The following is a 26,262-nucleotide window of genomic DNA, read 5'->3' as shown; positions in this document are numbered from 1 at the left end:
TTTAGTTTATCCAATGCACTTTTCGATGCACCTATATCTCTTTTATACAAAGAACGGCCCAAAACTTTAAGAGCTAATGGAAGCCCTTTTGAATAATCTTCAAAACACTCTGACATCTGTGCTAATCGAAGTACTTCACCTCCGCATAAGTATCTTTTGGTGCACCCTCTAGGTAAGGCTTTACTCGATGACCATTAACCTTAAAGGTAGATCCATCTCTTAAGTTCTTCAATGTGACCGCCCCATGACTAAATACTTCAACAAGCTCAAATGGCCCAATCCACCTTGATCTTAGCTTGCCGGGAAACAACTTTAATTTGGAGTTGAAAAGAAGTACAAGTTTCCCAACCTCCAAGTGCTTGGTTTTGATCCTTTGGTCGTGGAATGCCTTAGTTTTCTCTTTATAAATCTTTGCATTCTCATAGGCATCCATCCGAAGCTCCTCTAGCTCACAAAGCTCTAACTTCCGCTCCTCACCACACTTTTCTATGTCAAAATTGAGGGTCTTCAATGCCCAATAAGCCTTATGCTCCAACTCAACCGGTAAATGACAAGCCTTTCCATAAACAAGGCGATATGGAGACATTCCGATAGGTGTTTTGAATGCGGTACGGTAAGCCCATAGAGCATCATCAAGTTTCGTTGCCCAATCTTTTCTAGTTGTAGACACCACCTTTTCAAGGATGCTCTTTATCTCCCGGTTAGATATTTCAACTTGGCCATTTGTTTGGGGGTGGTATGGTGTCGAGACTTTGTGCTTAACCCCATACTTCTTCAATAAGGCTGCAAATGACTTGTTCATAAAATGGGAGCCTCCATCACTAATTATTGCTCTAGGTGTGCCAAATCTTGTGAAGATGTGCTCTTTAAGGAACTTGAGCACGACCTTGTGGTCATTTACCTTGGTGGCCACGGCCTCAACCCATTTGCTTACATAATCAACTCCCACAAGGATATAGAGATAGCCATATGAACTTGGGAAGGGTCCCATAAAGTCTATGCCCCATACATCAATATCTCCACTCCAAGCATATAGTTCAAAGGCATTTGGTCTCTTGAGGAAATATTGCCTACCCTTTGACAACGATCACAAGAGCTCACATAAGAATGTGCATCTTTAAATAATGACGGCCACCAAAACCCAGAATTAAATACTTTTTGGGCCGTTTTCTTTCCTCCATGGTGACCGCCACAAGCTTGATCGTGGCAAAAAGATAAGACACTTTGTATTTCTTCCTCCGGAATGCATCTCCTCACCAATTGATCCTTGCATTGCTTGAATAAGTATGGATCATCCCAAAAGTAGTGTCTTGCTTCTTTAATGAGTCTCCTTCTTGAATGGAAATCAAATGTCTTAGGAAAGCATTTCCCCCCACTTGCCAAGAAGTTAACCAAATGTGCAAACCATGGTAGCTTCTTCTCAACAATGGAAAACAACCTCTCATCCGGAAATGATTCATCCAAAGGCACCCCATTATCTTCACTTTGATGAGTAAGTCGAGAGAGATGATCCACTACCAAGTTAACCTTGCCGGGCTTGTCGACAATTTCAATGTCAAACTCTTGAAGAAGTAAAATCCACCTCAAAAGTCTTGGCTTGGCATCACTCTTAGACAATAAATACTTGAGTGCGGAATGATCCGTGTGGATAATGACTTTAGACCCCAAGAGATAGCTTCGGAACTTTTCTAAGGCAAATACCACCGCCAATAACTCTTTCTCGGTGGTAGTATAGTTTACTTGGGCATCATTCAAGGTCTTGCTTGCATAGTAGATGGCATGTAAGAGTTTCTCCTTGCGTTGTCCCAACACTGCTCCCAAGGCATAATCACTTGCATCACACATAATTTCAAATGGGAGAGTCCAATCCGGTGAGCAAATAATAGGAGCATTGGTAAGCAACTCCTTTATCCTCTCAAATGCCTTCAAACATGCTTCATCAAATATAAATTGAGTCTCCTTGGCCAATAGATCACAAAGAGGCTTCACTATCTTGGAGAAATCTTTTATAAACCTTCGATAAAAACCGGCATGCCCAAGAAAGCTTCTTACACATTTTACATTCACGGGAGGGGGCAACTTCTCAATGATTTCAACCTTTGCTTTATCTACTTCAATCCCCTTCGATGATATTTTGTGGCCAAGAACAATCCCTTCTTGCACCATGAGCTGACATTTCTCCCAATTAAGCACTAGATTCGTCTCTTCACACCTCTTAAGGACAAGGGAGAGATGATCAAGACATTTTTCAAATGAGTTCCCATACACAGAAAAGTCATCCATGAAGACTTCTACAAATTCAAGCAACTCGGCAAGAATGGCCATGACACACCGTTTTAAGGTGGCGGGTGCATTACATAATCCGAAAGGCATTCTTCGGTAAGCAAAAGTTCCATATGGGCATGTGAAAGTTGTCTTCTCTTGATCTTCGGGGGCAATTGGGACTTGATTATATCCACTATAGCCATCAAGGAAACAATAGAATGCTTGTCCCGCAAGCCTTTCCAACATTTGATCAATGAAAGGGAGTGGAAAGTGATCCTTCCTTGTTGCAGCATTCAACTTGCGGTAGTCGACACAAACCCTCCATGTGTTTGCAATTCTTTGTGGAACCATCTCACCCTTGTCATTCTTCACTACCGTCATTCCTCCTTTCTTAGGCACCACTTGTATTGGAGACACCCATTTGGAATCGGAGATAGAATAGATGATTCCATTATCAAGGAGCTTAATAATCTCATTCTTCACCACCTCTAACATGTTGGGGTTCAATCTTCTTTGAGCTTCCCTTCTTGGTTTTGCTTCATCCTCCATGTAAATATGGTGCATGCAAAGAGTGGGACTCAACCCCTTTATGTCACTAATCTTCCATCCAAAAGCACCCTTATGCCTCCGAAGAACATCAAGAAGTAAAGTCTCTTGTTCATGTGACAAGCTTGAAGAGATAATGAGGGGCAAGGTGCGGGAATCATCAATATAAACATACTTCAAATGTGCGGGAAGAGGCTTCAATTCAATAGGGGCCGAACTCAAAACTGAAGGATTAACATTCATTGAGAGATAATTGATAGTGGCATGCACCTCACAAGTCTCATCTCTTGAATAGTAACCATCCTCTTTTGTGGGCAAAGGCAAAGCAAGATAAGTGTCAAGGTGATCCCCGGCTTCCAATGTTTCATCCTCACAAAAATCCAACCCAAAGTGTGCTAGTGCCGACTCAAATGCATCATTTGTTGAAGTCTCATGAAAAGTGTGCTCCACCAAGTCATCAATCTTGTCTTCCACTTCAATAGAGTAAACTTTTTGCAACCTCATGGGCTTCTTTAATTCATCAAAGATCTTGAACCCAATTGTGGTGTCATACACGGTCATGGTGAGCAAACCCAATTTCACATCAATCTTTGTCCCCGCTGTGGCCATAAAAGCTCTACCAAAGATAATAGGGAGATCATCTTGGTAAACATCCTCCATGTCAAGAATAACGAAATCAGCCAGTATGACCAACTCGTCAACTTGCACTAACACATCTTCCACAACTCCTCTTGGATACCTCACACTTCTATCGGCTAGTTGGAGAGAAAATTGTATAGGCTTGATGTCGCTCAACCCAAGATCTTTGTAGACACCATATGGCATCAAATTTATGCTAGCCCCCAAATCCATGAGTGTCTTCTCAAATGGTCTCTCACCAATCTTGCAAGGAATAGTAAAAGAACCCGGATCTTTGAGCTTGGGCGGTAACCTCCTTTGAAGCACGGCACTAATTCTCTCATTCAAACACACCTTGTCATCATTCTTCAATGTACTCTTATACCGCTTGTGAGTGCACAAGTCCTTGAGAAATTTAGCATAAGTAGGAATGGTCTTGATTGCATCAAGAAGAGGAATATTGACCTCTACCTTCTTGAACACATCAAAACACTCCATGGACTTCTTCTCTTTCTTACTTAAAGCCTTCTCTTGGTATACCGCTTGTGGAAAGGGAAGTGGCGCTTCTTCTTGCATTTCTTCCACACTAGACTTAGATCCACTTGCTCCCATATTGTCATTCTTGGTGTTGGGCTTGCCTTGGCTCTTCAAATACTCCTCACTATACCCCAACATCACTCCATCATGTCCCAAAGTATCCTCCATGCCTTTGTTCTTCTTTTGAAACTCGGGAGGCACTCTTGACACTTTAGGATTCAACAAAGGTTCCGTTGGTGCATCCACCTCCTTATCGTCATCATTAGGAGAAACCTTATTGTCATATACCTTCCCCCTTCTCAAAGTTCTTATGGCCTTGGCTTGGTTGATTCGTGGATTCTTCTCGGTCATGGAAGGCAATTCTCCTTGCTTCCTTTCTCTCATCTCATTAGCCAATTGCCCCATTTGTGCTTCAAGCTTATGCAATCCTTGAGTAGTGGAGACCACATCATTTCGAACACTTTGAATAAGCTCATTTTGATTTGCCAAAACCTTGGCAAGCATCTCTTCAAGGCTTGATTTAGGAGCATCCACTTGAGGAGGATGTGGCACTTGAGTATTAGGAGCTTGAAAAGGAGGTCTTGCTTGATAAGGTGGCTTAGGATAAGTATTGCCACCATAACCTCCATTAGTCACACCTTTGTTTCCTTGAAAGCTTTGGCTCCCACTAGCACCTCCATAGTTGTCACTCCCTTGATTGTTGCAATTCATGTCTTGGTTCCCACCCCATGAGAAATTAGGGTGGTTTCTCCATCCGGGATTGTAAGTGTTGGAATAAGGGTCATTCTTCGGTCTTGAATATGCCATTTGCTTACATTCTTCAATGATCTCGGGAAAACAATCTCCATGAGGGCAAGATAGAGTGTCATGATTCACTCCTTCACAAATTAAACACACTTGTGGTACTTGAACCTCATTAACCTTCTCACGGCCTCCTTGCTTTCCTTGCTTCAAAAGCATATCAAACTTCTTATTAAGACTTTCTTCTAACCTCTTAAACTCTTGATGCACATCCAAGCTTGATGCCTTGACTTCATATATGCCACCGGTTTTCGGTTGAGTTGCTTCCCTTAGAGATAAATGTGAAGAAGAGGGCTTGCGAACTTGCGGGTTATTATCCCACAATTGAGACCGCTCCGCAAGCTTCTCTAATACTCGATGGGCTTTATCCGCCACTAAGTCCATGAAATCACCATTGCTTGCATTATCAACCTTCCTTCGAGTCTCCGATGTCAAGCCTTGATAAAATAGGCTCATAAGCATATCTTGAGATTGGCCATGATTAGGGCAACCAAGCTCAAGATCCTTGAATCTCTCCCACGTCTCATGAAAGAGCTCATCTTGCTCCTCCTTAAAGGTCATCAACTCGGTTCTTCTTGCATTAGCCTTTTGAGGAGGGAAGTACTTCATAATAAACTTCTTTTGCATATCTTCCCATGAACCAATACTATTGGATGGGAGCTTGTTCAACCATATCTTCGCCTTTTCCTTCAAGGAGCAAGGAAACAACCGGAGCTTGAGCGCTTCTTCCGTCATGCCATTGAGTTTGATATTTGCGCATGCATCCTCAAACTCACTTAAGTGGTGATAAGGATCATTGTTCGGTAACCCATAGAATGTTGGCAAGGTTTGAAGAAAACTAGGCTTGATCTAAAAAGATGATGCACATGGAGGAAGCACTATGCATCTTGAGTGTATAGAAATTGTAGGCAAGGCACAATCTCGGATAGGTCTTTGCTCTCTCAACTCATCCCTTGGTTCACCATCCGCCATGACTATCTTGTATATTCTTGGACCAAGATTAGGATTCAATTTCCGTGCCTCTTTGTCAAGATTGAACAACCTCTCAAAGGTGGCTAGGTCATTAACCACTAGTTCCGGACTTTCCACATTCTCACTTGAATCACTTGAATCTTCCCCAAACAAACTAGTAGATGCAGAAGCCTTGAACTTTTGTCCAATCCCAATGGGAGTCTCTTGATCGGTGGGCTCTAGAATCGTTTGTAAACCTTTTTCACTCTTAGGAGATAAGGACATGAACACCTAAGGAACAAATTAAAGATCAAGTAAGTAAATAGCAATAAAACAACATGCAAAATATATACAAGAAATTAAAATTGCAACAATAATTATTTAGATTTTTTTTGTTTTTTTAAGAATTTACCAAGGTACTTATAAACAATTTCTAGAAAATTAGAAACCAATCAAAACTTGTAATGAGAAAAACAAAAAGGATAAGGATTTTCCAAGTTGGCGTAATTCCAACTCAAGTGTAACGAAATTGGCGTAATTCCAATCCAAGTTTGGCGTAGTTCCAAACAAAGTGCGTTTTGGCGTAGTTCCAAACAATGCACTAATTAGCTTAACATTCTTCTTTTCGGTAACTCTTTTCGAATTATGACCAGGTAAGCGTAGGCGCGGCTTTGGTAGGTGAGACCACTTAGTACACTTGCACAACGCCCGGGATAAAATCCATATCCACTTACCTAGACATCATAATCCTACTAAGGTGCGCCTATTTGGAAGAGCGATAAACAAATACGTTACAAAAAAAAAATCCAAATCCGATTCACTTAGTAAAATAGAAGAGGAATTCCATCCTTGGGTGTTGTTTACCACTCAACTTTTCGATGAAGAGTGATTAAACTCGACGGTACAAGGATAAAGCCCCTAATCCAATTTACTTTGAAATTTACAAGTTCCAATCAACCTCTAATTCTAAAGAAAGTGAGTACCTTATATTTAAATTTACAAATTTTAACCAACTAGAATGTGAGCTTGCACAAGTAATAAGTAAATAATAATTAGGCAAGATTACTTTTCCATTTTAAACATGCATGCAATTTATTTTCTTCTTACCACAACTAACATTCCACTTATCAAAAGTACTTGCGCCAACTTCAAAAGTAAGGTAGATATTTACAAAAATTAAACATAAAAAAAAGTAAACTAGAAAAAAAAATGGGTTCTCTAGTCCCTTAGAAACCTAATAGGAATTAAGTTTTACCTCAATCCCCGGCAACGGCGCCAAAAACTTGTTGGTTGAATCACTTAAGTATGATTATGTGAATTTATGGGTGAAACTACCTACTCCCAAGTATAGGAGGTCAAGTTTTAGTAAGGGAAAGTGTAGAGTATCGTACCCAAGGGATTGGGGGAAACTCAACTCTAACTAGATTTTCGCAAGAAAAACTAGAAAAACATGCATTCTAACTTTTTACAAGTTCACAACCTTAGCCCTTTGGAAGCTAAGAATCATGGAGATGGTATTAACAAGTGGTAGTAAATCGACTTGGTTGATTTTAGAATTAAGCTAAGTAAACTAATTCTTGCACTAAAACAACAAAGAAAGGTAAATGTAGAGATAGAATCAAAAGAGGAGTCGAGACTTAGGCATTGCACCTAGCCTTACTCATGCACAAATGTAACTCAAGATTAATGCATAACATGTTTGACAAACTTCCCCCTAGTGCTTTGGTGAAGCTACCAAGAAACCAACTAATCATGCAATTTAACAAAGTCTTTTGGAGCCAAATTAAATCACAAAACCTTAGTCCCAATTATATTACCTTATAATACAAGTGGGCTATGTACCACAAGCATAACACCCCCTTAGAGTAATTACACTCATGGCACAAGCATTAAGTTCATGGTAAGAAATTCAAGCAACTTAATATTTCCCATAAGAAACACTAAGCCACCACCTAAAGGCTACCCATGCTCACGGATTCAAGAAGTTGTCAAGTTCAAGTTCCGATTCATTAATTATCTAAACATGTTTCTAGGTGACAAAACTAGTAACACATTTAGTAAACATTTTAAGTGTAGAAGCCCATAGATTCAACATGCATCAACATCAATTAAAAGTAAAATGAATTCATTAGCACATGAGTTTGGCTAGGGCTAGCCTAGTCTCAAATCCAACTACTCACAACCCATTAAATACAACAACCTTTGAAAATTAAATACATCAAAAGAGAAGTAGAGTAAAGAGAGAAGAGATTACCAAGGGTTTGGTATAAATGATACCAAACCGTACCTCTAAAGGTTTACTACCCACAAAGATGTAATAAGAAAGAAAATGCTTCTAAGTATGGTATTAATGGGTTCTAACAATAGAAGAACTCCATGAACACCATACTTTATCCACACAATCTAGAAACAAAGAACAAGGGTTGAGAAAGAGTATGAGTAGAGGATAAGAGAGTGAAGTGACCCAAATCTATGAAACAAGTTTGTGATTGATCAAGAGTGTAAAGGATCTTTAGTTTTTGGTGAAAACTCAAGACACTTTACACTTTTCTTTGCACAACTTGATATCTATGACTTAGGCCTAAGAAAACTATGTTAAAACTATGGAAAATATGAAGTTTTGATGGAGTTTTAGTGTGGTGAAGGAGAATGCACGAATTTGTGAAGAATGAGAGTATTTAAAGGCCTTAAGGTCACAAATGAATGGTGGAGATGTAAGGGGATGAATGGTTAAATATGGTGGACAAATGTAGAAGCACAAATTGTGGATCTTGTTCTTGAAATGGTCCCCTTCATTTGTCTTCTTCTATTTTAAATTTAAATCCCCAATTCATGGAGCACAAATTGAGGATCTTGTTCTTGAAATTGTCTCCTTCATTTGTCTTCTTCTATTTTGAATTTAAATTGTAAATTAAAATTTACAATTCATAATTCACCAATATGCTTCATTGACTTATTGACTTTAACCACCACCATTTCCGGCAACCACCTTCTCATCGCCGGAGTTTAACCGGCATTTTCCGGCGTTGACTTTTCTTTTCTTATGAAATCTCCACATTTGCTCTTTTTGGCTTGAAACTTTCACCCGAATCCATAATGTGCGCTAAATCCACTCTTCTTGACGTGTTTCCGATCATTTGCACATTTTCCTAGCATGAGTAGGAAACGTAAAAAGAAATAAATAAATATACAAAAATATAAAGCAAAAGAATAAGAATAAGGCAAACATTACTAGGTTAATATTAACCTAACAATAGTTAAGAGAGATTTCTCAATCAGAACATCCATCCCAATTGAACCACAAACGCCACTAGTTTCAAAAATGTGAATTACTCACTTTCTGTCCATCCCCTTGTAAAAAAAATGCAACATCCAGAAAGATACTCCTCTCCATTTCATCTAGCACTTCATAAACTCAATTTGAGGGTATCAAAAATTGCTGGAACAGGATTTTTCTTTAGTTTATCCAATGCACTTTTCCATGCACCTATATCTCTTTTATACAAAGAACGGCCCAAAACTTTAAGAGCTAATGGAAGCCCTTTTGAATAATCTTCAAAACACTCTGACATCTGTGCAAAATCTTCCTCAGGCTTATCTTTACAGAATGCATTTTGGCTGAATAGCTCAAGAGATTTATTGGGACTCAATCTTTCAACTTCATAGAGTGTCTCTATGTCTCGCTCAATAAGGAGACGTTTATCTCTACTTGTAACAATAATTCTGCTTCCATTACCAAACCAAGATTTATTTCCAACCAATATTTCGAGTTGCCAACAATGATCAACATCATCAACAATCAGAAGAACCTTTTTATTAAACAAGCATTTCCTAGTAAAAGAGGTTCCTTCTTGTTCATCCCAAATTTGTGCAATTTTTTCCTTCAAAATTGGGGAAAGAAGCTGCTTTTGAAGTTCAACTAGAGTGCCATGTTTCAAAGACACCTCTCTAACATTAGAAAGAAACTTGCTGACTTCAAACTGATGAGAAATTCTCTCATATACTAGCTTAGCCAGGGTTGTCTTACCAATCCCACTCATACCACATAGCCCTATAAACCGAACATCATTTGCCTCAGGAGCTAACAGAATACCCAATTCCACAAGTCTAAAATCAATTCCAACTAACTTGTCTGTGGAGTTTAACAATGTAATTGTAGGACGCACCTTACTCCATACACATTTGACAATGACTTTGATGAGCTCTCTCTCAGATCTATGCAAAAATCAAGTACTGTAATGATCAGGCTGAGATACATGTTAAATAAAATGCATCAATATATAACTAGTTACTTGTATGCAACGATTTCAAAAGTAAAAAATAGCAATGAAGTGGTTAACAGATGCTTACTCATAATTCTTCAAATCCCATCCAGACAGACTGGCTACTTTTGCTAAAGCTGCTCTCCACTTGTTCAACTTATCTGTGCCATTACCATATCTTTCTTCATGCTTGGCAAAAGCTTGAGCAAAGCTTCCCCTTTGGTACCGTACATGGCACAGATCCACATGAAAGAAGACGGGCAGGATTGTGTTATTCCTTGTTTCCATGGATTCAATGATGTTGGCAAGTTCATCCAAGCACCACCCAGAAGTAGCATAGTTTGGTGAGAGGACAACGATGGCAAGATGAGACTGTTCGATTGCGCTAAGTAGCTCCGGAGAGATACTTGCTCCAACTTGTAGCTCTCTATCATCCTTGAAAGTCCTGATTGCTTGCCAGTACGCAAGTTCATCGTACAAATGGGAGATGAATCCCACTCGGGTGTCTGCACCCCTGAGACTCAAAAACACATCGAGAAGCTGATGATAAAGATGATGGGGCTCTTTGGCAACTCATCACCATTGAAAAAATACCAGCCAAAGCAAGCACTCTGAACAAAAGAATCCACCTTGAGAGAGGTTTTAAGGGTACGAGAAGACCAAGAAAGTCAAACTCTAGGAAAGGGGGATGCATTTTCTGTTATTGACCTTTGTTCAGACCCGTAATAGTATCTTTATGGAAATGCATCTTAGAATTGAGCTGCATATTTATCCAGTATCCTCATCTTTCTCGTGTCAGATTCAAATATCATTTAGTCACCCATGTAAACATCATTTGTTACAGCATTTCAACAACCTAGGAAAGCCATTCCATTTGAAAATATCTGTTAGTTCACACACTTTCTATCTCCTAGGAAAGTAGAAGCAATCCACTCTTCCGACATCAGAATTTGCTGCTTTTTTCTTCATCTTATATGTAAATATGTAATTTCAAGATATGGGAATTAGGCTCCTCCAGTATCCAATATATTTATCATGAACTAAACATGTTTGGTAGGTTCTTCATCATCAACAACCAACTGAAACTTGATATTCACACCCCTTGATCAGCATCTTACACAATCCCAAATCACAATCTTCTTCATGCAGATTTTCCTGAAAGCTTCCTGATTGTTTACCTGGCAATTTGGTTTGTGTATATCAATCACCTTCCACAGAATTATTTCCACAAGAATATTTCTGGTTCCAGTTACAATTCTACTTTTCCAGCTATCTGGCAAGTTTTCCCAGCCACTTTATTGATCTATATCAAGGAGAACCTTTTAATTAATCAGTAACATGTTCCTCCAAAATTGAGGTTGATTTTGCAGATGGCCATATGTTGCACAAAACCTCTTTGACACTGGCAAAAAATAGCTAAGTAAACTCTAAATGATGCCTACCAAAAAGCCCCACGAATCCTCATTTAAAATGCCTCATCTTTAGACTAAAATCAAATCAAATGACTTTTTAGAATGACCACAATTTGAATGCAGAAGCATTTTGTTCCATCACTGTTCTGATACTTTCTTGGATGAGCTCAGTTTCATACCTACAACCAAGAAAGAAGTAATCATCAGACACAGAAATAAATGAACTCAACTAATCAAGCAAGTATACCTATGGCCATCGCGTCAGTGTAAAAGTTCGCAGTTGTAATATGTGTGCTATGCTGAACGCTTCATCATAAATCCTCTTTGTTTTTGGGATGGGACTATGAGGGATGCACGTAATAGAATCCATCAGAGTGCAGATAGAAGAAGCATAGTTCAATAGGACAGTGGTGGGATGTTGTGTTCTTTAACAAAGGTCAAGAATTTTGGAAAAAGATTCAGCATTTTCAAGTTTTGGAATTTCCCTAACCTATTCAGCAGGGAAAATTAGATGAACTTTACTTTTCCATTTTTTATCATTACTACAGCAGCAAATCCCAAAGAAGTTCATAGCTCCACAGAAACATGGGCTGCATTTATTTTAGAAGATGTAACATTGTACCAAGCAACTATGACAATTAGTTTCCCATAAGACATTTGCCAAACACAACAATAGGCCTATCTATATATTGTTGTTTGTCAAACACAATCTGGTAGCTCAGACTATGATGCTCTTTAACTACTTAGAGCCAGTAGATACGATTACAGGTAATTAATTTCCTCCAAAATGTATATGCAAGAAATTTGCAAACTTTTTGGTTCAGAGAAATATTCCCCATGACTACTAAGGTACTTAGTTCCTATTTTATTGATATATAACATTACACAAATACAGTGAATACTGTACACAATTTCTAAGAACATTACAAAATACAAATGACACACAAGTGTATAACTTTGAAAAAAAAAGGCATACTAGAGAAGATAATGTAGTCAGAGATATAATACAGATTACTGGAAGAGGTAGAAACGACAAAAAGGAGAGAAGGAGATAAGTTAAGGAATCAGTTTAACTGAAGTCCTCTGTTTTACTCCTTTTCTTTCTGTTTGGGATCTATTTTCAGTATGGCAAATACGATAATAATCTAGTTGAATATACTTTTAACACAGTATGAAACTCTAACTAGGCCTATTTTCTTAGCTCCATGTAGTGATTGTATCACTAATTAAACATACAATATACCATTAATATTGAGGATGAGAAGATTGTACCATAGACAACTGTATTAAATATACTCAGGTTAATTAGCTTCCTAGAATACATCCACGGAACAGCACATGTTTCTGAGGTCGATTTCAATAGTTTTCTGCAACAGTCATTTTCCCATATCTCTCTTGCTAACAAAAGGCAGGAATCCAGAAACACAGAGTCACATTCCCTGATACATGAAGCATCTATGAACAAAGACATTCAAGTAAATAAAAGAGGAAACTAATGCTTATTAGTTAAACCTGGATATGATAGACGTTACGACCTTATCACAGTAAAGTAACCAGTTGAAATTACAAAGCGAGGTAATGGTTATACTTCTCATCTTCTTCTACGCATTACTCATAAAAAAAAATACTAATATCAACCGATAGTAAATTGCAACAAGAATTTACTTGCTGTATGCATAAAATATAACAACAGAAAGACTAATGAACAAGAAAATGGAAACAGTATATATAAGAGAAGATTTCAAACCCCATAAAAAGATCAAGCAGGAGCATCACCAATATCTATCTATCTTGGTGTCGTCTTAAACCACACTACTATTGGAAATGGAAGAACTAACGGTGCCGTTTCGGTGACAGGTTTTTTTGTTGATCTAAATTTGAGATAGTGCTGTGTGTGGAGTTTTCTCTCTAGTCCCAAGCCTTTTTCATAGCATCTTAATTTCTTCTTGTTTATCGTGGATGATGCAGTCTTAGATTCATGTTGCTGCCTCTCTTGCAATGTGGGAGAACGGTAAATGTTCTTTTGTTCCTTTTTTTTAGTGGTGAGGTCGATCTGCCTCGTTGAATCACTTTTCCGCGGGGCGACAGTTGTTTATGGGAGGTGGTCGTCTTGTAGATCCACATGTCGTACTCTGTATGATGACCAAGTTGTGGGTTTTGAGTGATAGGATCACTATGTGTGCCCAAGAAGAGCGTTTTGTGCTTCAGTTTAAGATAGAGGAGGATCGGCAGCAGATGTTGGAAGGGGGGTCTAGCACTTGCCCAATGCGATGGTGTGCACATCATTGCCAATTAACCATATCTAGATGTCGATTAAGATTCCCAATATCATTGAATTGTTGACTGAGTATATCATCGAATGACCGACACTACCCTTGCTAAAGTAGTGAAAGGTATGCGATGGATTGTTGAAAATGGTAAGAAAAAATTGGACCTTTAAATAGTCCTTGATCATCCTTTAATTGATTTGTTACCAACAAGCAGTCTTTTGGGGATATATTTGGATGAGTCCGTGGAGTACCAAAATTTAAGTGAAAATGGAATAAACTAAACTTTTGTATCATTCTTGATATAAGTTTAGGTGATCATATTCTTTGTGTGCCTTTACCTGTTTCAAATCAAGAAGATGAAATTATTTGGGAGACCATCCTCAATTGAAAATTTTAAGTCAAGTCTGCCACTTTGTTACGATATGCTTGAGCACAAAAACATGATCCAATACAGTTGCTAAGAAAGTTGTAGAAACTTGAGATCCAACCTAAAGTTAAGCTTTTTGAATATGCTCATAACAAAATATAGGCTATGTAGCACGAACACGGACACGAGTGTCCGTATTGGACACGATTCGATACGTAGACACGGCATATAGAAATTTTTTTGGACACGGACACGTGGTGGACACGGCAATTAAAATTATTTTAATATATATATATATATTTATTAAAAAATTAATTTAAAAATTTGAAAGTATTTAGATGTATATATATTAAAGTGTGCATAAATATAACAAAAACTGAATCTGTTGGAATGATTGAGGATTTGTTGGATCATTTGGATGACCAAGGTTCGAATCCCACCACAAGCATTTTTATTTTTATCATGAGTTTATCTCCTTATATATATATATATATTAAAGTGTGCATAAATATAACAAAAACTGAATCTGTTGGAATGGTTGAGGAGTTGTTGGGTGCCTTGGATGACCAAGGTTCGATTCTTAGTTTTCAATTGGGTTTTGTCGACGGGTGCAGCGGGTGTCGGATTGGTATTCATGAGATGGGAAAGCGGCAACCATGAGTTGATATTTCAATATAGATTTGATATTCAGGGTTGTTGGGATGATTTTGGATGGGTGGTGTGCTGCATCTTGGTCTAGGACTCTTGGGTGGTGATTTGGTGGTGGAGGTTGTGCGTCAACACTGAGGTGACTGATCTACAGCCAACGGGTGGCAGCGGCCTGCTGAAAGAATCCATGGCCAACCAATCTCTAGATATCCATTGGAGGTGGGCCCAAGCTATCTGAGCATATGCGCAGGTCAGTTAGTTTTGGTTTAGGTCAGCTTGGGTCTCATGACCTCAGTTTGTTTTTTCCTATTTTTGTAAGGTTTTGTTTCCTATTTTTTAAGGCTTTGTCCCTTGTGCTTTGGTGATAATTAGGCTTTGTACCGTGTTGATAGTACATGTCATCTTTACGGACTATTTAACCGTTGGTTCGCTCTGGGTGTCAATCGTTAGGAGAGGATTAACTTATAGTCTAAAGAGTATCTTTAGTATACTCTTTCTTTAATTATTTTTGAAGAGCATGTTTGGGTTCTTACAAAAATAATAGCTGCACAAAATTACAACTTTTACATTAATTTGAGCTATCTCACTCTCTAAATAGCCAAACGTTAAAATATTTAAATTTAAAATGTTCTTTTAAAGTTATTACATATACTTTATAATTTTATATATACTTTTAATCTACCTTTTATATTTATTTAATAAATATTTATGCTAAGATAGAGTGGATGAAGTTTTTATTCACACCTCGGGAATCAACACTTTGACATTTTTAGTTAGCGAACCTTCAATTTACTTTTACAAAATAATAAAATTTGAATTTTTATACTTTTCCTAAAATGCCTATAACCTAATCATGGAAGCTTCTATTTAAAAGATTACATTAACCATTTACTGGTAATATTGATGTAACCGCATGGCAAGGAACACTTTTTCTTTTACAATAACCATAGGTTTTTTATATGAATATTCATTACATACCCCTCCGTTGTATCAACAAATCACACAAGAGATTAAGAGTCTAAACTCAAAATTAGTATGCGACATAGAACTATTTTTTCGGTAATAAGCTCAAATCGAACTAAGTTTGCATATTCTATGATTGATACAAGCATAGCAATATGCAATATACTAAACTAAATTGTGTTGGGCTCTAAAGACCCAAATCCATAGGTGGACATTCTAAAAGCCCAAATTGAAAATTGATTTGGGCAATCGCATCATCGCATGTATGGCACCGGCCGTTGTTCATCACTGACAAAAACCAAGTTGCAACCATAATCTTGCACCATAGAAACTCACCTCCATCTACCTATGAAGGGGAGAATCTGTGTTAAAAAGATTGTCATAGAAACTGAAACCCTAGATCTAGAGTTTCCTCCTCTAATACAAGCAACCCAGTATCTCTTCTCCCATTAAGCACTTGAGTCTCATATTTCACCATCACTGCCATCAGTACTCCACAAAAACCATGCGCCTCCACGATCACGGGGTTTGACTTGATTGAAAAAGCAGTATGGATTAATAGATTAGAAGATCTCCTTTGAGAATAGAAGACGGCTGAAGCCGTTATATTAGTCATCGCCGACAAAGAGATGGAATAAGAGGGTTAGGGCAAGAAGATGGAATAGTAAGTTTAGAGACGGAAGTCCTATAGGGTTTCTTGCAGCGGCTCTCCTACATAGTAAACTTTTTGTGTGGCTCCTTGTCCTCGAGGCTTGGTAGAGCTATTAAACTTGCATGGCAAGCAACACTTGATGAAAGAGTCAAGTCAAACTATTATGCTTGCTAATTTTTATTATTGAGTAATTTTATCTTGCTAGCAAATAACAAACTCTAGGATTAAGATCTATAAAAGTGATAATTAGATCATTGTTTCATGTTTGAACTATAGTTTTTAACTCAAACATGAAAATAACAAATCCTACGATACAAAATGTCAAATGTTAACTTTCTAACATAAAAAATGTTGTTGAATTAGTTAAAGAAGACGCATTACGCAGGGAATTTATTGAAGTAAAAATACTCATCTTCATTAAACCTAACAAAGTTCTCGTCACCATCTAAAATTATCTCTATGGCTATGAATATCAAAATTAAATTGGAAAAACTCAAAAAAAAAAAGAAGTAAAAACTGATTGCAATAAATTTGTAAAATTTATAGCCGATGCGCAGATTGATATCAAAACTTGCTATCTTCTTCTCTAGTATCATTATTGATCGAGTGTCAATGCTAATGCTATCTATTTTAATGTAGAAATTTAATCTGTACCGACGAGTAACAAAAACACATGAAATTCTCGCAATATATGAAGATATACACGACCACTGATGACACATCCCGAACCAAATTATGCTTGTCAATTAACTTTTACCCCAGTGACAAGTATTACCATTGTTCGAATTCGTTTTACGATTTAGAAGACAGTAAATTGAGCTTTTAGTAAGCTCCATTTGACATGTTGGATTCATTAGAAAACTTCCTTTATGAAAGTTATCGATCTCATCGATATAAGTTGGTAGACACGTGACACGCTTAAAATGGTTGTCATATATAAAAGTTGTTAGCAACCAAAGTTAAGCATCGAAATTGAATTTACTATTTCTGTAAGAGAAATATTGTAATTTTACAATGGAGCCCTAATCTTTTAACTTACTCCTCTCTCCTCCCACTAGGCCACTCCCCCCCCCCCTTTCTTTTTTTCACCTTTCGCCGTGCTCGGCCTCTCTCTCTCTCTCCCTTGACCCTTCGTCTTTCTCCATCTCTACTGCGTGACCGAGAAAGCTCAATGAGCTTCTCCGAGCTACGCCGCTGCCGTCTGGTGGCCTTAACCCATGAGACCACCACCAAAATGATCCATTTCACTTACTCTTCAAAACCCAGTACCTAGACTCTACATACAACCCAGGTCTGGCGAGGAGGACTATGACGCAAGGGGTATGTCGACGAGCTATCCAGTTAGGGTACGAGCTCTGGCAGCCTTGCTTCATTGTTTTTTGGTAAGCACTGATCGGTTCGATTACTCGACATCAATATTAACCATGTAAGCATTGTTAGTAGTATAAAGCAAGAGGGTATCGTTCACAAACCGGGGATTCAACCAGCGTAAAGAATCACAAATATTTGCTTAATAGTGGGTGGATAATACACAATTATATTGAGGCCTTTTGTGATTAAAACCCAACACATGTGAGATGATCTAAGTTAAAACAATATCGGTACAATTGGTCCACGGACCACATTTGTCGTTGTCTAACACATCACTCTCTCAAATCTAGAGCAAAAAGTCAACCCTCACTCTCTCATCCCCGGTGGAGTCTCCGATGGGTGAGGATCCATTTTTGGTTAGTAAGCCAACGACACAAAAGCTATTGTCACAAGAATTGAAAACCATTGTTACCAGCATAAAAAGTTAGCATGGGGAAATTTCCGGTGACCTCCCAAAGCTACTATTGTCGTCAAAAAAATCTAAGAACTACTGTAAAACAGTACAAACTTCGCTCAAAATATGTTATGATAGTTTAGAGGAGACGGAGAAAGATGATTCTTGATGTAGTAATTTTCCATAAAGTGAAGGACAAAGAGGAACTACTTGAAATACTAGAGACTTCCCCAGTATTCTTGGGATAGAAAGGAAAACGTGACTCTTTGTTGAAAGACTACAAAATAGGCAGAGCTTTCGCCCATCTGAATAGCTTTGTAGGATCCAACTCTGTTCTTTAAAGAATATGGTGCTTGTTTACTCCTATTTTGGATTTCGATTTCTCTATGCATGGCAATTTTAATAGGCATTACTCTTTCTGAAACCTACTAAACACTTTTATGAGTAGTCTATATCTAGCTTGGAGTTGCAGCATCACACAAAATTTATTGTTGGAAACTCCAATTCCTTGGTTGTCTTGGCGATTGCCAACATTGACTATCATTCAAATTCTTCAACAACAAAACCGAAGCTAAATGTTGTGATGTTACCGACAGTTGTCAACTTGCCATGGGGAAAAATGTTGCGGAACCCAAACTAAGAACCCTAAAGGAGAGCGAAGCGGGAAAAGGCTAGCTAGTTTAGTACTCTCTGGAAAGTGAACACTTACAAGGGATAAAAGAAACTCCTAAATGCAGAGGAACCCAGAAAATTTATTTTATCATCTACGGAAATTAGGTAGTTTGCAAGTTCATATCTACTTATCTAGTCACTTTTATGGAAATTTAAATGTTACAACTTACCAGTAATCACATATTGTACAGATTCAGATCCAAAATATTGAATATACAATTATCTCTATTTAATTACATAAATTTTACATAAGGCTGCTCATGAAGGAGCAAGGGATAGGCTTGACATGACCTTTTGATCTAGAGTCTCTCCCCTTTAAGAGTTGGATCTCTCGAGTTCAATTCTAGGACGACTGGTTGTTGGTAACAAAGAAAATAACGGCATGAATATATTTATTTCCGGAAGTGAATATTCACAACAGCTGGCTGCAAGTATAAAGTCTGTTGAATGGAGACGGCGAGAGGCAAAAATGGATGAAAGAGGAATGACGAAATCTTTTTTGTCCGGCTGTCTATGCTACCAGATTCTGGACCTGTTGAAAATAACCACAGCAACCTTTAATAAGTTCGCAACTAAAACTTGATTGCACGAACAATGTAATGCAAACTATCCAGAATCTCCACAGCTGAATGCTGTAAAATTTCCTCACGATTACCAACAGATAAGCTTGTAAGAAAAATGTTAATCAAGTCCAAGATTCTTATTGCCCTTTGAAAGTAGGAAACCTCAAATGCTGATTGTTTAATACTTTAAAATCAGACATGAAGGACTATAGCATGTAATAGCCCAAAATGACCATTCGGTCTAGTAACATAAGTCTCTCCTTTATGAGTTGGATCACCCACTCTTTTGGGTCTGCAAATGTACATGTTTAGGTCACCTTGCAAGACAAAAGTGTGTGTACAAATGTCTGCATGTATCAAACAATGTTATGGGCAAATGACAAGTACCTGGTTTAATCTTAAATTTGAGGGCATACGGTTGCCTTCTTAAGATGAACTTGATAGGATGATCTGTTGACTGCCTATGCCGATCAGTTGCCGAAATTAACTGCAAAGTAGCAAATTTGAAATTGTGAAACATAAACCCCTAAGACAATTTGGAGCATAAATCATAATTAATCAAACATCACAATTTTCCTTCAATAACATGTAAGAGAAAACTATTACAATCAGTATGGCTAAGTTGATGTATCTATTCTTTGATCCTCATATCCCAGTTCTCTCAACTCTGAGTTTACATTTTCTTTATTTAAACAGATGGAGAGAAATTGTGATGCAGGTATCAATCATGCAAAAATCAACAAGAAACTTATTCTTGATTGTTTACTAAGTAATGGAAATTTTATCTTACCACCGAATTAAGTTTAGACCATTAACTTTGTCACAAATAACAAAGAAACTTATCTGGTCAACTTATCTGTCATAAGTTTTGCTGAAGATCTTGACAGCATTTTAATGTCTGGTAACAATGAAAATTCCTTACTTGAACTTCCCTTAAATTGAGGAATTTTCTATGTCACCCATATTTCAGCGTATCATATACCCAGAACCCAGGATGGCAGAAGAACCATACATCGGCACTCAGATTATTCATAAGGTTGTCCCTATAGGGCGTTCAAATCATGATTAAAAAAATGCAGCAGCATCTCCTTTAGAAACTCTCCCGTCAGTTAAGACTACAATGAGCTTTTAGTTCACACCATCCTTCGGAACAGGAAATCCTACTGATCTTTCTCTTTTATCTAAAAGATTGGCATTCATGTAGAATTTTTCGTTCATAAATTTTATGAGATTGCTCTTATTAGCGATAGAATAATAAACAGGAAAATGAGCAGGACAAAAGAAAAAAGTAGCTGCCACAATTGAAAGCCTTTGTTTCAGTCAAACCTTTTCATCAAATCGAAAAAGAGATTGGTCAAAGTAGGGAGAAGGGCTCTGGGATTGACAATTAAGAGGTAATGAGGCTAGCATCTTCTTCACAAACTGCAGAATCATCAGCTGATATGTGAGGTCTGAGAACACAGATATATACCCTTGCAACCAAAATATCCATAAATAGAGATCTATTTAGCCCTAATGATGGCAGATCGAATCTTAGCCATGCCATGCCACTTTATGAAATGAAAATCACTATTTTGAATCAGGAAACTTCACCTGCAAAGAACTACTTGCTTTATTTTTGACACATCTCAGTTGCTCCCGAGCATGTGTGTTATTCGAGTGAGATGACAAGAATTTCATTGCATATGAATTTCTTGATGTTGCATGGAAATGATCATAGAACTGCTCAAATAAGAGATAGAGCTCATCTGCTGAATTCTACAATAAAAATGTCAAGTACCTCGTCATATTCCAACAAATACAGAAAAAAGATAGGAAAGAGGAAAACAATTGTCACTGAAAGTAACCTGATAAAAAGCTATAATTTCAGTTGTCTCCATGTTATATACCGCAAAAAAGGCTGGGTGGAGATCAGTATTGCGTGATATCTGCTCCAATAACATACCATACAAAAAATTAGTGAAGTTGGTTGCACAAAGCTCAACAGGCAAACACAACACCCACGTATGAGAAATCATGATAAAAAGAAGAATCTTTAAACATTAATGTACAATATCTAAGACCTACGGTAATGATGAACTGAATGCTAGAAAGAAGATCTCACCACTCCCTCTACACTACCAAACTTTATTAGCAGGTGGTGCCGGTCCAAGAATTGTACCTGTCCAAGAGTTGTGTATAAACAACTTGTTACATGACATATTGGATGCGCATTATCAAATTTTCCTGTTATATACAGCAGTGAAAAATATGAAATCGGGTTTAGACTTATCAAATCAAAAATTAAAAAGATATTTGGTTAAAGGAAGTAGAAAACCAGCTTTTAAGCCCTACCTTCCAGATAATCAAGTCAACATAGTCTTGGAAATGGAAATAGAACTTCTTCTTCAGGCTTTGGACCCTCTAGAGTAAAAATGTCATCAAATCGCAAACTGAATTAGCCATATATATGCTTAGAACATCCTAAAAAAAGGAGGATTGGTGATAGACATTGGCAAGAAGAAAATTCAAATGTACAGAAGCAGCCAGTCAGCCACATCTACTTTAGAAAAGACATATCCTTTTTGAAAAGGCTAAGACTAAACCCAACATTATTTGGTCCAAAGTAAATTCCCCATGGTAGTTTAAAGGTCTTGCAAGAGCCATTTTCAGCTTAATGAAGAGTATATATAAGTCTAGGTGCTGTAAGAGTCAATTTTAGTAAGGGTCTTGACCAGGTCTCTGTAATGAATTGTTCAAGGGTCTTATAAATATGGTTGTATTTGAGTCTTCTGGTATTCCATGCTTCTAAGGGTAATGTATGTTAAGCCTGTGAATCGACACCTACTGTAGACCCAAATAAGATTCAAATGAAATAAACTCAAGTTTACTGAAAGTCCTGGCACCTGAAAACTCTCCCCAAACCTCACTTGTTCTATTTTCCCTTTCTCCAGCTAAAACACCTCTATTTCTTCTACAAGCTTTATGCTTTCTTAATCTCTCGATGTTCCCCAACTCACGAAAGATATACTGTCACCAACTGTTGCTCTGTCCTGCATCCCAACCTTTGTTATTAAGCTTGTTTACTCAATCCATACGCAACATAACTTTGTTCTAGTTACTAATGTTTAGACCACTACTTTTAACATGCATTCCTAGGTCCATATGTATGATACACTTACATGCAAGACACCTGGAATTACTTTTTGTTTTATGCGCACAATACATATTTAGTGACATGCAGAATGAATACCCTATCCGCAAAGCCAGGAGATGTCATAGTCATGCAGAAAACATACATTTATAATCAAAATGATTCTGGAAAGCATGTAAAGGAAACACGACCAAAAGAAATAAAATAATATATGCCAAGGTCAGATGATGCAGCAAAAAGGAAAGGAGATACACAATTGGCCATTAATTACTCAAGGCTTGTTAAGGGCTCGAAGCCGAAATAAGAAAATCCAATTAGAAATCCCATCAGTACTATCTACACACATCTACTCTTGCTTCAGGACCAACATAAAACCACCAGATATTAGTAGGACTAGGGAACTGTGAGATGAGTCATGAATAGGCTAAGAGGGAAACCATCCATGGCAATATATGGACATAAATCATGACAGCAAGAGATGTTCTATCAACTTAAAGTTGTAAAAGCTTTAAGCTGATAGAGCCTCTTGAAGTATACAGAGGCATAAATACGCCTGCAAACAGATGAAGCATATAAGGAAAATTAAATTTACAAAGAAGATAGATAGAGATAACCAACCAATGTTGAATCTGTTTCTTCATTCCACATTCCTCTAAATATGAAAGAAAGCAACCGTTGTTTGAGGCCACTATGAAAACAAGCAACTGTTGTATCCTGAATATTCTGCAACGAAGATACGAATTGTCAATCAACTGCTCCACATAACAAAAATTAACACTGTATCTAATTACCAAAACTGGTCAATGAAAAATGGAAGGAAACTTTTGTATTAGTAACCACAATGTTTGGATAACTAAATAACAGTAGCTGGAAATAATACTTTCTATAATAAGAATAGTTTCAGTAGATAAACTCAGCAGAAATACAACAAAGTGTCCAGATACACTTAATCGCAGAAGAATAACCACAATGCATTAACAATTATTGAACAAAATAAATGGACAAACAATTCAACTAGCTGCAGGTCATAATCCTGGAAGAATTGAGAGCATCTGTAAATACTGAGAGACCACAATCGACTAAACCCATAAAACAAGGAATTATTACTGTTCTGTGCTCCATTTTGAATAATACGAATCAAGTTATGACTCTTTTGGGACCATATATTTTTTACCTCTATAACATATCCTAGCATCTAGTATGGACTGGAAAAAGGAGCATACACAGCTCATAATTAGAAAACTAAATAAGATTTGCAAGAGAAAGATATAGAAGATTCAAGTTTCCATATCCACAAGTCAAGCTGCAACAGGTACAAAAAAAATCTCCTATCAATAGTAAGAAAGTGCAAGGCTGAACCTAACATAAAATTCTTAGCTAGTAGCATTTATAGGAGAAAAAAATCTAAAGCCTTGGCGAGGACCCAGGACCGTATACAAGCTTGCTACCAGGATAACTTTCATGCATAAATAGCTGTTATTCAAGAAATTTAATGACTTCAGTACTAGGAAATGTATAGTTGAATTTATTAATGATTTAATCACTCTTACAACAGGGATCACAACAGCTGACATTCCAATCAAGCAAGAACTGGAGCTGATATGGGCTACTTTTATTGATGTTCCCTAGATATTGGTTTGAAATAAGGACTTCAGTCAATCCTACATCTAAAAATAATCTACCTATGCATATTTTGCACGTTTCAACCTATATGGTGAAAACTGGAGAAGTTTCGGTTCCTAGCATTTAAGTTTCTGAGATCTCAATCATGCAACTGGTTTCATCTCTTACCCCCTTCATCCAACATCCAAAGAGAAAGGGATAAACATACTTAATTCTGAAAAAGAAAACACATGTTTCTTCATATACAAATAACCTAACTTTTCACTAAATTTAGATAAGATATTAACAAACTCAATTTATCCCAGTATCACTGAAGGCATAAAATATACGTCACCGACCTGCACATGTGAGTTGAGAAAAAGCTCATCATCTTCACGACAATATGTCCCAATTGCTCGTACATCAACGAGGTTTCCAGAGTCTCTGATTTGCAGAATGTGGAGTGTTTGATAGCGAAGGGACACAATCGCAAGTAAATCATCATACAAAAAGGCGCCCGAATTGTGTGCGAGGTTAATAAAATCATTGTGAAATGACCTCTGATCCAGTACAACTCCATCGTCCAGTCTAACCATCAGAAAGAACACAATCATTAACCATCTAAATAAAACTAATAATTTTTTCAAAACAGACAACATCAGAAATTAAGCCGACCTCAAGAGGTGAAAGGTTATCTTCTCTATGGATGGGACACTCACTACAGCCCCTCCGAGGGGCGTCGCATCGTGAATTTGAGCAGTGGAAGTAGCAAAGAGCCCGTAGTGGTTACTCTCCATGTAGAGAAAGAAGTCCTTGCATATAAGCTCATTACTAGAAGTGAGCGACACACTGTAGAGTTGAGTAAAGAAGCTCTCAAACCTCCTGGCTTTCGGAGGAAGATCACTACAGTTGCACTCTCCTCTGCACGAATACGAAAGCCAGCTAGGTCTGTAAACAATCACTCTCTGATAATTTCTACAGAAACATATGAGGTACTGCCCATCATCAGTGAATTTCCGGAACAGATGCTCCGGGCACTCAACTTCATATAGGGTGAAATTCGGCACTAGATTCTCGTAAAATCGCCTAGCGTGATGAACCTAAAAAGCCATTTGACAGGTGTTATCGGCATTTCTACCACAAACAATGAAAACTGAGTTGCAAAGCCGAACGAAGAACGGGAAGATTAACTTACAGCAGTGCCGGGAGGAGGAGATGACATCTGGCGGTGGAAGATTCTGCTAGCAACATTGTGGCTTCTAAACATTACTGACGGAAATTGCGGTCTCAAATGTGTGGTTGTGGTTGATGCAAAACCCTCAACGATCAAGTCCTCGATCTGAAACCAAAACAATCCAATTGGAAAATTCAGATTAACCCCCACACACCTTTACCACCACGAAGAAGAAATTGTTACCTGAGTGGGTACCCCTAGAGACTTAGGTTTGCACGAACGAAGAGAAATGAAACGAGTTGAGCTCGCTCGAAAATCAATGTAACAGGGCACTAACAGGTGCTGGAGTTCGCCACGACATCACTGTAGAAGCTTCTCGCTTCAGAAGAGCGAGATTGATTGATAGATAGATAGAAAAGAAGGCGATGCGGTGGGAACGGAGGGCATAATCGTCTTTTCCTCATCTGGTGATATCCCCCGTTACTTTGGGAGAGCCCAGCCGGACGTCAGCTGTAAAACAAATTCACCCTGATAAACTTAAACACCAAAACCCCCCCCCGAGATGCTTCTTCTTTTATATAGCAAATGCAAACCAGGGCCTCCCGAACAAGCTTTTTCTAATTCCAGACGTGACTTTATCAAATTCCGAATCTCGTTGTGGTAACCTCTGATGCTATGAAATCCGATTTTCAGGACCACCACTACAACTAGTCAACTTATGAAGCTTGATCGATGGATCAAATTGCTCCAAAGAGAGGAGAGTCGATTGGGAGAAGTGATGAAGAAGATGAAGAAGTCGTATGAAGCTGTTATGAATCTGCAATTTAACTCACTCTCCTCCACTTTCTTACCTTGGCTGACGATTTGACAAGTTAACTATCGGGTCAACAATGTTTAAGTTTAACCGACACTTCTCGTTTTTTTTCTTCTTCTCGATTTGACAAACCGGCCGGGCGGATCGGTTTATTTTATGCGGGTCAAAATCGTGCTTGTACTCGAACCGTCTCATTTATTTATCGGGCCGATCCATTTGCTTAAACATCAACCTCGGTCCGGCTCAT

The 26,262-nt window shown here is 37.9% G+C and overlaps 2 protein-coding genes across 2 annotated transcripts; both read right to left on the bottom strand.

Annotated features, from left to right (window-relative positions):
• Window positions 1-9,125: 9,125 nt before the first annotated feature.
• Window positions 9,126-11,649, bottom strand: LOC126783986 (disease resistance protein Roq1-like). The gene is made up of 4 exons (XM_050509505.1): window positions 11,640-11,649; window positions 11,535-11,571; window positions 10,069-10,494; window positions 9,126-9,933 (listed from the first exon to the last, which is right to left on the bottom strand). Exons 1-4 carry the CDS (start codon window positions 11,647-11,649, stop codon window positions 9,126-9,128), a joined length of 1,281 nt encoding a protein of 426 aa, XP_050365462.1.
• Window positions 11,650-18,852: 7,203 nt separating this feature from the next.
• On the bottom strand, window positions 18,853-25,988 carry LOC126783727 (light-mediated development protein DET1). The gene is made up of 12 exons (XM_050509246.1): window positions 25,445-25,988; window positions 25,223-25,366; window positions 24,703-25,127; window positions 24,387-24,615; window positions 23,044-23,148; window positions 21,627-21,695; window positions 21,397-21,453; window positions 21,140-21,220; window positions 20,886-21,050; window positions 20,619-20,714; window positions 19,680-19,779; window positions 18,853-19,261 (listed from the first exon to the last, which is right to left on the bottom strand). Exons 2-12 carry the CDS (start codon window positions 25,292-25,294, stop codon window positions 19,122-19,124), a joined length of 1,539 nt encoding a protein of 512 aa, XP_050365203.1. The 5' UTR covers window positions 25,295-25,366; window positions 25,445-25,988; the 3' UTR covers window positions 18,853-19,121.
• Window positions 25,989-26,262: the final 274 nt, after the last annotated feature.

This window comes from Argentina anserina, chromosome 2 (assembly GCF_933775445.1).
Source record: "Argentina anserina chromosome 2, drPotAnse1.1, whole genome shotgun sequence".
In the NCBI taxonomy this organism is placed as follows: domain Eukaryota; kingdom Viridiplantae; phylum Streptophyta; class Magnoliopsida; order Rosales; family Rosaceae; genus Argentina; species Argentina anserina.
This window is presented reverse-complemented; position numbering and strand designations above follow the sequence as displayed.